The sequence below is a fragment of the Procambarus clarkii genome, chromosome 11 (assembly GCF_040958095.1).
Source record: "Procambarus clarkii isolate CNS0578487 chromosome 11, FALCON_Pclarkii_2.0, whole genome shotgun sequence".
Classification (NCBI taxonomy): Eukaryota; Metazoa; Arthropoda; class Malacostraca; order Decapoda; family Cambaridae; genus Procambarus; species Procambarus clarkii.
Genome location: NC_091160.1, coordinates 14,995,418 through 15,008,556, shown reverse-complemented (window position 1 = coordinate 15,008,556; position 13,139 = coordinate 14,995,418). Strand labels below are relative to the sequence as shown.

General features: G+C 40.5%; 1 protein-coding gene across 1 annotated transcript; it reads left to right on the top strand.

Moving 5' to 3' along the window:
• The first annotated feature begins 8,671 nt into the window (after positions 1-8,671).
• Positions 8,672-13,139, top strand: LOC138363795 (uncharacterized). The gene is made up of 4 exons (XM_069323172.1): positions 8,672-8,850; positions 10,508-10,713; positions 11,533-11,674; positions 12,526-13,139. The coding sequence occupies exons 1-4, from the start codon at positions 8,748-8,750 to the stop codon at positions 12,873-12,875; spliced, it is 801 nt and encodes a 266-aa protein (XP_069179273.1). The 5' UTR covers positions 8,672-8,747; the 3' UTR covers positions 12,876-13,139.

Below are 13,139 nucleotides of genomic sequence, written 5' to 3'. Positions count from 1 at the left end.
GTGGCCCCAGATAGTTACCACGCTAAGAATGTTGCCGCAGATAGTTACCATGCTAAGAATGTGGCCGCAGATAGTTACCATGCTAAGAATGTGGCCCCAGATAGTTACCACACTACGAATGTGGCCCTAGATAGTTACCACACTAAGAATGTAGTCCCAGAAAGTTACCACGCTACGAATGTGGCACTAGATAGCTACCACACTAAGAATGTAGCCCCAGATAGTTACCACGCTAAGAATATGGCCCTAGATAGTTACCACACTAAGAATGTGGCCCCAGATAGCTACCAAACTAAGAATGTGGCTCCAGATAGTTACCACACTAAGAATGGGGCCCTAGATAGGGTTGCTACACTACGAATGTGGCCGCAGATAGTTACGACACTAAGAATGTGGCCCCAGATAGTTACGACACTCAGAATGTGGCCCCAGATAGTTACCACACTAAGAATGTGGCCCCAGATAGTGTTACCACACTAAGAATGTGGCCCTAGATAGTTATCACACTAAGAATAATAACTATCTGGGGCCACATTCTTAGTGTCGTAACTATCTGGGGCCACATTCTTAGTGTCGTAACTATCTGCGGCCACATTCGTAGTGTAGCAACCCTATCTAGGGCCCCATTCTTAGTGTGGTATCTATCTGGAGCCACATTCTTAGTTTGGTAGCTATCTGGGGCCACATTCTTAGTGTGGTAACTATCTAGGGCCATATTCTTAGCGTGGTAACTATCTGGGGCTACATTCTTAGTGTGGTAGCTATCTAGTGCCACATTCGTAGCGTGGTAACTTTCTGGGACTACATTCTTAGTGTGGTAACTATCTAGGGCCACATTCGTAGTGTGGTAACTATCTGGGGCCACATTCTTAGCATGGTAACTATCTGCGGCCACATTCTTAGCATGGTAACTATCTGCGGCAACATTCTTAGCGTGGTAACTATCTGGGGCCACATTCTTAGTGTGGTAACACTATTTGGGACCACATTCTTAGCATGTTAACTCTCTGGGGTCACATTCTTAGCATGGTAACTATCTGAGGCCACATTCGTAGCTTGGTAACTATCTGGGGTCACATGCTTAGCGTGGTAACTGTCTGGGGCCACATTCTTAGTGTGGTAACCCTATCTGGGGCCACATTCTTAGCGTGGTAACTAACTGGGGCAACATTCTTCGCGCGTTAACTATCTGGGGCTACATTCATAGCGTGGTAACTATCTGGGGCCACATTCTTAGTGTTGTAACCCTATCTGGTTCAACATTCTTAGTGTGGTAACACTATCTGGAACCAAATTCTTAGTGTGGTAACACTATCAGGGGCAAAATTCTTAGCGTGGTAACTATCTGGGGCCACATTCTTAGCGTGGTAACTGTCTGGGACCCCATTCTTTGTGTGGTAACCCTATCTGGGGAACATTCGTAGTGTGGTAACACTATCTGGGTACACATTCTTAGTGTGGTACCTGTCTGGGGCCACATTCTTAGTGTGGTAACTATTTGGGGTCACATTCTTAGTGTGGTTACGATCTGGGGCGACATTCTTAGTGTGGTAACAATCTGGGGCGACATTCTTAGTGTGGTAACTATCTGTGGCCACATTCTTAGCGTGGTAACTATCTGGGGCTACATTCTTAGTGTGGTAACTATCTGGGGCCACATTCTTAGTGTGGTAACTATCTAGGGCCACATTCTTAGTGTGGTAACTTTCTGGGGCCACATTCTTACTGTGGTAACTATCTGGGGCCACATTCTTAGTGTGGTAACTATATAGGGCCACATTCTTAGCGTGGTAACTGTCTGGAGCTACATTCTAAGTGTGGTAACTATCTGGGGCGACATTCTAAGTGTGGTAACTATCTGGGGCCACATTCTTTGTTTGGTAACTATCTGGGGCCACATTCTTTGTGTGGTAACCCTATCTGGGGCCACATTCTTAGTGTCGTAACTATCTGGGGCCACATTCTTAGTGTCGTAACTATCTGCGGCCACATTCGTAGTGTAGCAACCCTATCTAGGGCCCCATTCTTAGTGTGGTAACTATCTGGAGCCACATTCTTAGTTTGGTAGCTATCTGGGGCCACATTCTTAGTGTGGTAACTATCTAGGGCCATATTCTTAGCGTGGTAACTATCTGGGGCTACATTCTTAGTGTGGTAGCTATCTAGTGCCACATTCGTAGCGTGGTAACTTTCTGGGACTACATTCTTAGTGTGGTAACTATCTAGGGCCACATTCGTAGTGTGGTAACTATCTGGGGCCACATTCTTAGCATGGTAACTATCTGCGGCCACATTCTTAGCATGGTAACTATCTGCGGCAACATTCTTAGCGTGGTAACTATCTGGGGCCACATTCTTAGTGTGGTAACACTATTTGGGACCACATTCTTAGCATGTTAACTCTCTGGGGTCACATTCTTAGCATGGTAACTATCTGAGGCCACATTCGTAGCTTGGTAACTATCTGGGGTCACATGCTTAGCGTGGTAACTGTCTGGGGCCACATTCTTAGTGTGGTAACCCTATCTGGGGCCACATTCTTAGCGTGGTAACTAACTGGGGCAACATTCTTAGCGCGTTAACTATCTGGGGCTACATTCATAGCGTGGTAACTATCTGGGGCCACATTCTTAGTGTTGTAACCCTATCTGGTTCAACATTCTTAGTGTGGTAACACTATCTGGAACCAAATACCACACTAAGAATGTGGCCCCAGATAGTGTTACCACACTAAGAATGTGGCCCTAGATAGTTATCACACTAAGAATGTGGCCCTAAACAGGGTTGCCACACTAAGAATGTGGCCCCAGATAGTTATCACACTAAGAATGTGGCCTCAGATAGTTACCACACTAAGAATGTGGCCCCAGATAGTTACCACACTAAGAATGTGGCTCCAGATAGTTACCACACTAAGAATGTGGCCCCAGATAATTACCACACTAAGAATGTAGCCCCAGATAGTTACCACGCTAAGAATGTGGCCACAGATAGTTACCACACTAAGAATGTGGCCCCAGATAGTTACCACACTAAGAATGTGGCCTTAGACAGTTACCACACTAAGAATGTGTCCCCAGGATATGTTACCATACTAAGAATGTTCCCCCAGATAGGGTTACCACACAAAGAATGTGGCCCCAGATAGTTACCAAACTAAGAATGTGGCCCCAGATAGTTACCACACTAAGAATGTCGCCCCAGATAGTTACCACACTAAGAATGTAGCTCCAGACAGTTACCACGCTAAGAATGTGGCCCTAGATAGTTACCACAATAAGAATGTGGCCCCAGATAGTTACCACGCTAAGAATGTGGCCACAGATAGTTACCACACTACGAATGTGACCCCTGATAGTTACCACACTAAGAATGTGGCCCCAGATAGTTACAACACTAAGAATGTGGCACTAGATAGGGTTGCCACACTAAGAATGTGGCCGCTGAGAGTTACCACACTAAGAATGTGGCCCCAGATAGTTACCACAGTAAGAATGTGGCCCCAGAAAGTTACCACACTAAGAATGTGGCCCTAGATAGTTACCACACTAAGAATGTGGCCCCAGAAAGTTACCACACTAAGAATGTGGCCCCAGATAGTTACCACACTAAGAATGTGGCCCCAGATAGTTATCACACTACGAATGTGGCCCCAGATAGTTACCACACTAAGAATGTAGCCCCAGATAGTTAACACGCTAAGAATGTGGCCACAGATAGTTACCACACTAAGAATGTGGCCCCAGATTGTTACAACACTAAGAATGTCGCCCCAGATCGAAACCACACTAAGAATGTGACCCCAGACAGTTACCACACTAAGAATGTGTCCCCAGATAGTGTTACCACACTAAGAATTTTCCCCAGATAGGGTTACCACACAAAGAATGGGGTCCCAGACAGTTACCACGCTAAGAATGTGGCCCCAGATAGTTACCACGCTAAGAATTTTGCCCCTGATAGTGTTACCACACTAAGAAATTGGTTCCAGATAGTGTTACCACACTAAGAATATTGAACCAGATAGGGTTACAACACTAAGAATGTGGCCCCAGACAGTTACCACACTAAGAATGTGGCCCCAGATAGTTACCACGCTAAGAATGTGGCCCCAGATAGGGTTACCAAACTAAGAATGTTGAACCAGACAGGGTTACAACACTAAGAATGTAGCCCCAGATAGTTACCACACTAAGAATGTGGCCTCAGATAGTTACCACGCTAAGAATGTGGCCCCAGATAGTTACCACGCTAAGAATTTTGCCTTTGATAGTGTTACCACACTAAGAATTTGGTTCCAGATAGTGTTACCACACTAAGAATATTGAACCAGATAGGGTTACAACACTAAGAATGTGGCCCCAGACAGTTACCACACTAAGAATGTGGCCCCAGATAGTTACCACGCTAAGAATGTGGCCCCAGATAGGGTTACCACACTAAGAATGTGGCCCCAGACTGTTACCACGCTAAGAATGTGGCCCCAGACTGTTACCACACTAAGAATGTGGCCCCAGATAGGGTTACCACACTAAGAATATGGCCCCAGATAGGGTTACCACACTGAGAATGTGGCCCCAGATAGGGTTACCACACTAAGAATGTGGCCCCAGACTGTTACCACGCTAAGCATGTGACCCCAGATAGTTACCAAGCTACGAATGTGGCCTCAGATAGTTACCATGCTAAGAATGTGACCCCAGATAGTTATCACGCTAAGAATGTGGCTACAGGTAGTTTTCACGCTAAGAATGTGGCCCCAGACAGGGTTGCCACACTAAGAATGTGGCCCCAGATAGTTACCACACTACGAATGTGGCCCTAGATAGTTACCACACTAAGAATGTAACCCCAGAAGGTTACCACGCTACGAATGTGGCACTAGATAGCTACCACACTAAGAATGTGGCCCCAGATAGTTACCACGCTAAAAATGTGGATACAGATAGTTACCACACAAAGAATGTGGCCTCAGATAGTTACCACGCTAAGAATGTGGCCCTAGATAGCTAACACACTAAGAATGTGGCCCCAGATAGTTACCACGCTAAAAATGTGGCCACAGATAGTTACAACACTAAGAAATTGGCCCCAGATAGTTATCACACTAAGAATGTGGCCCTAAACACGGTTGCAACACTAAGAATGTGGCCCCAGATAGTTACTACACTACGAATGTGGCCCCAGATAGTTACCACACTAAGAATGTAGCCCCAGAGAGTTACCACACTACGAATGTGGCCCCAGATAGTTACCACACTAAGAATGTAGCCCCAGATAGTTACCACGCTAAGAATATGGCCCTAGATAGTTACCACACTAAGAATGTGGCCCCAGATAGTTACCACACTAAGAATGTGGCCCCAGATAGTTACCACACTAAGAATGTGGCTCCAGATAGTTATCACACTAAGAATGTGGCAATAAACAGGGTTGCCACACTAAGAATGTGGCCCCAGATAGTTATCACACTAAGAATGTGGCCTCAGATAGTTACCACACTAAGAATGTGGCCCCAGATAGTTACCACACTAAGAATGTGGCTCCAGATAGTTACCACACTAAGAATGTGGCCCCAGATAATTACCACACTAAGAATGTAGCCCCAGATAGTTACCACGCTAAGAATGTGGCCACAGATAGTTACCACACTAAGAATGTGGCCCGAGATTGTTACCACACTAAGAATGTGGCCTTAGACAGTTACCACACTAAGAATGTGTCCCCAGATTATGTTACCACACTAAGAATGTTCCCCCAGATAGGGTTACCACACAAAGAATGTGGCCCCAGATAGTTACCAAACTAAGAATGTGGCCCCAGATAGTTACCACACTAAGAATGTCGCCCCAGATAGTTACCACACTAAGAATGTAGCTCCAGACAGTTACCACGCTAAGAATGTGGCCCTAGATAGTTACCACAATAAGAATGTGGCCCCAGATAGTTACCACGCTAAGAATGTGGCCACAGATAGTTACCACACTACGAATGTGGCCCCTGATAGTTACCACACTAAGAATGTGGCCCCAGATAGTTACAACACTAAGAATGTGGCAATAGATAGGGTTGCCACACTAAGAATGTGGCCGCTGAGAGTTACCACACTAAGAATGTGGCCCCAGATAGTTACCACAGTAAGAATGTGGCCCCAGAAAGTTACCACACTAAGAATGTGGCCCTAGATAGTTACCACACTAAGAATGTGGCCCCAGAAAGTTACCACACTAAGAATGTGGCCCCAGATAGTTACCACACTAAGAATGTGGCCCCAGATAGTTATCACACTACGAATGTGGCCCCAGATAGTTACCACACTAAGAATGTAGCCCCAGATAGTTAACACGCTAAGAATGTGGCCACAGATAGTTACCACACTACGAATGTGGCCCCAGATTGTTACCACACTAAGAATGTCGCCCCAGATCGTAACCACACTAAGAATGTGACCCCAGACAGTTACCACACTAAGAATGTGTCCCCAGATAGTGTTACCACACTAAGAATTTTCCCCAGATAGGGTTACCACACAAAGAATGGGGTCCCAGACAGTTACCACGCTAAGAATGTGGCCCCAGATAGTTACCACGCTAAGAATTTTGCCTTTGATAGTGTTACCACACTAAGAATTTGGTTCCAGATAGTGTTACCACACTAAGAATATTGAACCAGATAGGGTTACAACACTAAGAATGTGGCCCCAGACAGTTACCACACTAAGAATGTGGCCCCAGATAGTTACCATGCTAAGAATGTGGCCCCAGACAACCCGTTCTCACACAAGACAGTACATATATGACTAGTGCTTAAAGTCAATATGTGGAATGTGATTTAGTACATATGTGATATATTCCCAGTTAACTTTTTTACCAAGGCTCAAACTCTTCCTCACGTACCAATTTACGTCTCACAGTACTCGTCCATCAACGTAGATAGCTGAATAGTCGTGATTGGTTCAATTATAACGAAAATTGTAGTTTTCAGGTCCCACATGGGTTGTGAAATTCACCTACTATTGTCCATGCTCTTATAATATTACAGATCAGCTACATCCTATTGAAGGCTCGTAGTTTTGTTTTGAGAAATATTAGTTGTTCTTAGTAAATTATAATAAGCACAATAAATTATTACATAGAATAAGTGCTTCACCAATCAATATTATATACCATAGTTTGTGCTTTAGAAATCTTTAAAGAATGTTTTGTAGGAACGCTAACAGAAAACGATGTTATGTTGGAATGTATATAGGGTAAACTACTGCAAACAGGATGGTATGGTGTGGAATATTGGAAACTATAGGATTAGTATAGGGTCCACTACCACCTGTTAGGTGGGTAAGGGGTCCAATAACACCTGCAGGATGAGTATGGGGGTCACATCCACCCACAGGAATGGTATGGGGATCACTTCCACCCACAGGAAGGGTATGGGATCCAATACCATCCACTGGATGTGTATTGCGTCCACTACCACCGACAGGATGGGTATGGGCTCACAACCACCCACAGGATAGGTATGGGGTCCAATACCACCCACAGGATGAGTATGGGGTCCACTATAACCCACAGGATGGGTATGGGGCTCCAACCACCCACAGAATAAGTATGGGGTACAATAACACCCACTGGATATGTATGGCATCCATTGCCCCCACAGGATGACTATAGGGTACAGTATCGCCCACAGGATTAGTATATAGGGTTCACTGCCGCCCACAGAGTCGGTATGGGGTCCACCGCCACCCACAGGGTCGGTATGGGGTCCACTACCGCCCACAGGGTCGCTATGAAGTCAACTACCGTCCACAGGGTCGGTAGGGGTCCACTACCGCCCACAGGGTCGGCAGGGGGTCCACTGCCACCCACTGGGTCGGTAGGGGGTCCACTGCCGCCCACAGGATCGATAGGGGGTCCACTGCCGCCCACAGGGTCGATATGGGGGGGGTCCACTACCGCCCACAGGATCGATAGGGGGTCCACTGCCGCCCAGAGGGTCGGTAGGGGGTCCACTGCCGCCCACACGTTCGGTAGGGGTCCACTGCCGCCCACAGGGTCGGTAGGGGGTCCACTGCCGCCCACAGGATCGATAGGGGGTCCACTGCCGCCCACAGGGTCGATAGGGGGTCCCTTACCGCCCACAGGGTCTCTATGAAGTCAACTACCGCCCATAGTGTTTGTATAGTGTCCACTATCGCCCATAGTGTTATTATGGGGTCCACTACCCCTCATAGGGTCGGTATGGGGGTCCATTACTACCCACAGGGTGTGTCTGGGGTCTATTTTGGCAATACTGCTTTTCCAATCTCATTTGTTGTTCAATGTAAAATATTTGTTGCTCGACTTGCAACAATTTATATATATATATATATAGTATAGTGCCTTTGCAATAATGTACCAATGTGTGTATTTTCATAACTCGTTTTAAATTGTTGAAAAATAAATAACTACATTGTGAATGCAAGTCAATGTTTACATGCTAAATCAGAGTTGCCAGATTCCGCTTAAAATAGCAAATTGTGCTTATTTTCAAAGCTTGAGAATTTAGCTTTAAAGTAGTTAAAAAACTACGAATTTCGCAATTTGCTATGTACTTTAGTGTACTATTTTAAAATAAGGTTGGTTTTTAAGCTGCAAGTCATATGAATCTCAAAAAAAGTATATTATTAACAATCTTATCTCCATAGTTCACTAGTTTCTGTAAATCAGATCTGGTAACTGTAGGCCAAGTACTGGTAGACTCAAGACACAATGTGTGTTGAAGCTATTCTCTTTGAAGAAGTCATCTCGACAGGATCTTCCAGCTCCAGCTATAAAACTTCACCAAACATGGATCTACCTAGTACATCAAATGGTAAGAAATTACTAAACTGTAGTAAACTGAATCTGACACTGTCATATATATATATATATATATATATGTATGTGTGTATGTATGTATGTATGTATGTATGTATATATATATATATATATATATATGTTGTACCTAGTAGCCAGAACGTCGTACTCGGCTTACTATGCAAGGCCCGATTTGCATAATAAGCCAAGTTTTCCTGACAGTATATTTTCTCTAATTTGTTTTCTGATGAAATGATAAAGCTACCCATTTCATTATGTATGAGGTCAATTTTTTTTATTGGAGTTAAAATTAACGTAGATATATGGCCGAACCTAACCAACCCTACCTAACCTAACCTAACCTATATTTATAGGTTAGGTTAGGTTAGGTAGCCGAAAAAGTTAGGTTAGGTTAGCTTAGGTAGGTTAGGTAGTCGAAAAACAATTAATTCATAAAAACTTGGCTTATTAGGCAAATCGGGCCTTGCATAGTAGGCTGAGAAGTGCGTTCGGGCTACTAGGTACGACATATATATATATATATATATATATATATATATATATATATATATATATGTCGTACCTAGTAGCCAGAACTCACTTCTCAGCCTACTATTCAAGGCCCGATTTGCCTAATAAGCCAAGTTTTCCTGAATTAATATATTTACTATAATTTTTTTCTTATGAAATGATAAAGCAACCCTTTTCTCTATGTATGAGGTCAATTTTTTTTTATTGGAGTTAAAATTAACGTAGATATATGACCGAACCTAACCAACCCTACCTAACCTAACCTAACCTATATTTATAGGTAAGGTTAGGTTAGGTAGCCAAAAAAAGCTAGATTAGGTTAGGTTAGGTAGGTTAGGTAGACGAAAAAACATTAATTCATGAAAACTTGGCTTATTAGGCAAATCGGGCCTTGAATAGTAGGCTGAGAAGTGCGTTCTGGCTATTAGGTACGACATATATATATATATATATATATATATATATATATATATATATATATATATATATATATATATATATATATATATATATATATATATATATATATATGAGGGGTACCACCTCTGGTGCAAGTGTAGGGACCCATAGCCTCGGAGAAGAAAATAAAGAGTACTCAGAGAAGACCTTGTGGATCCTCACTGAACACTTTCATATTTTCTTCTCCTACCACCCTTATTCTTTTGGTATGTGTGTATATTTATCTAACTTTATTTGAAAACGTCATTACACAAAAAAAGTTACAATATTGATTATATATATATATATATATATATATATATATATATATATATATATATATATATATATATATATATATATATATATATATATATATATATATATATATATAATTTTTTTTTCTTCCAATAATATAGTATTCGCTTGAAATTAACAGCCTGGTCAATCAGGCTGTTGGATTCAACTCCTCTCAGTTTTGTTATACGAGTTACAGCATGGTTAATCACATCCAAAATTAAAGTTATTTCCAGATGCAGTCCTAAAATTTTTAACATTGCTCTCACTAGTGTTAATGTAGATTATTTCATAATTTAAATAATATATTTAATTACTGTAGTACATTTTAACAACAATTTAACTTATAATTTTTGCAGCATAGGTCATTTGAATATAAGTATTTTATTAGAAACTATTTCCTTCAGGTCTTCAGGGAAAATTCTTGAGGAGATGCACAAACTGCAAACAATGTGTGCATGTCCGAAGCAATGTTTGCAAGTTCTGCCAGTGTGACTTCCGAAACAGTAGAGAATTAATGAAGAAAGAAGAGGAAGCCCGTTTTCTACTTAAAGGCAAGAAGGCTTTAGAACGAAATACAGCAAGCCGGGTTCTACGAAGGATTGAAAATCAGGTATTGAAGTTTGTCTACATCTGTTGTATTCATTTGTATTCTTCTTATGCTGAACTTGCTTGATAAGGTATAGAATCAACATGAATAATGCTGTACAGTACTTACATACTATTTGTTTATTTATTTATATACAAGATAGCACACTGGGATTATGAGAGTACATAGAATTGATGTTTTTACATTCTTGTAAAGCCACTAGCACACATAGTGTTTTGGGCAGGTCCTTAATCTAACAGATAATTTTAAATAGGCAATTTAAAGCTTAAATGGAAAAAATTGGCTGGTACATTGTAAGAAAGTATCACAAAGATTACTATGTACATTAAAGTAAAATTTGAGGGTTATCAACATATAAATTGTAGCATAATTTGAGGAATATTTCAAGGTATAATATAGTAAGATATGCATTCAATATAACAATCATGATATAAGGTGATAGCAATGATTACAATGGAAAAGTTGTATTGTTTAGGCACATATATTCTGGCATTGGATTTCATAAGATACAGTGCGAGTTTAATACACTAGTTAGGAAACTATCAAGAAAAAATTTAGGTACTTTTTGGTTTTATTTTTTAAAATGGCAGAAGTTGGACAGTTTTTAAATTTGTTAGCAAGTTAGTTCCATAGACAAGGTCCCTTTATTTGCATAGAGTATTTACACAGAATAACTTTGACTCTGGGGATATCAAAGATATTTATTTCTGGTATTGTGATTCTATTATGGGTTCTATTGCACATGCCCAGCTATACTTCAAACATTTATTTTGTTGCATTTTCCCAGATAGTGTTATTGTTTAAATATTATTTGCTTTTCAGCTAACATATCTGCGTGGCTGTGGGTATGAATCAATCGTTATCTATTACAAGAAAGGACCAGCACGGGTGACGCATGGTATCCTACCAAACAACGTAATACAAGAAGAGGACAAGAAGATCTTCACCACTAACTTCTTTTTGTGTAAGTAGTTCACATAATATATAAATATATCACCACCTATTATTTTCTCTCATATATATATATATATATACATATGTATATATATATATATACATATGTATATATATATATATATATATATATATATATATATATATATATATATATATATATATATGTATATATATATATATATATATATATATATATATATATATATATATATATATATATATATATATATATATATATAATTTCAATTCAATCATCTCTGTCGTTGATGTATATGGCAAAAAGTGTGTGGCCCAATACAGCACTATGTCTTAACGTAATGGGTCCAAGGGCCCATAAGGTCTCGACAGCATTAAGGGCCCTTTAGCAAACCAGTGTGCTGGTGCCCCTATGACACCCATGACGTCTTTGTATCATTTCAAGTTTGTACATGTACTTCTTAAGATATGGGCACCATACAACTGCTGCATATTCTAGCTTTTGTCTAAAAAAATCATGAACAATTTATTTATTATTTATCCATGAATGCCAGAACTAAACCCTGTGGTACTCCACTCGTGACATTTCTCCAGTCCAATACATTGCCTCTGATTACTGCCCTCATTTTTCTATCAGTTTGAAATTTTTTAATCCATGTTAGAAGCTTACCTGTCACCCCTCCAATATGTTCCAGTTTCCAGAACAAACTCTTATGTGGAATTCTATTGAATGCCTCTTTTAGGTCCAGATAGATGCAGTCAACCCAACCATATCTTTCCTGTAAAATTTCTGCGGCTCGATCATAGTAACTGATTAAATTTGTTACACAGGATCTTCCATTTCAAAATTTTTTTATTTTTTATTTTTATTTTTTTTTCCAGCACGCACAAGGAAGCTTGATGCAGATAAACTTACATTAGGATCAGAAGGTGATAGCGATAATGCCCTGGAAAAAAATCCTGACGAGCTACAAGTGCAGCAGGTGCATAAAGTCCAAAAAGTACCGCAGGTGCAAGAAATTCAACAATTACAAAAAGTTCCGCAGGTGGAACATTTACAAAAAGTTCCGCCGGTGCAACAAGGGCTACCATTAGCAATCCTTCAGAAACAGCAAGAAGTACAAGTAGTAAAATTTGAACCACAGGGAACTACACCAGGAAAACAGTGTAGTAACAACGGAATGGGAATTTTAAAATACCTGAGGAAACAGGTAAAAAAGGACAAACAATAGAAATGGTTCCTTACACATTATTTGGTAGTTTATAGGTATTTTACTTATAATACTTTATATTATGTCTACAGTTTATAATTTAGTTTACAGTTAATTTACTTTTCAACTTCCATATCTTACATGAAGGATTTTTACTGTTTTTCATTTTTAAAACCTTATTAGTATCATTTATAGTTTAGTGTCAATTCACTTATAATACAATATATGGAATAATTTACTAAATTCATTTAACTATAATAAATTTAAATAAACATTTTTACCCCA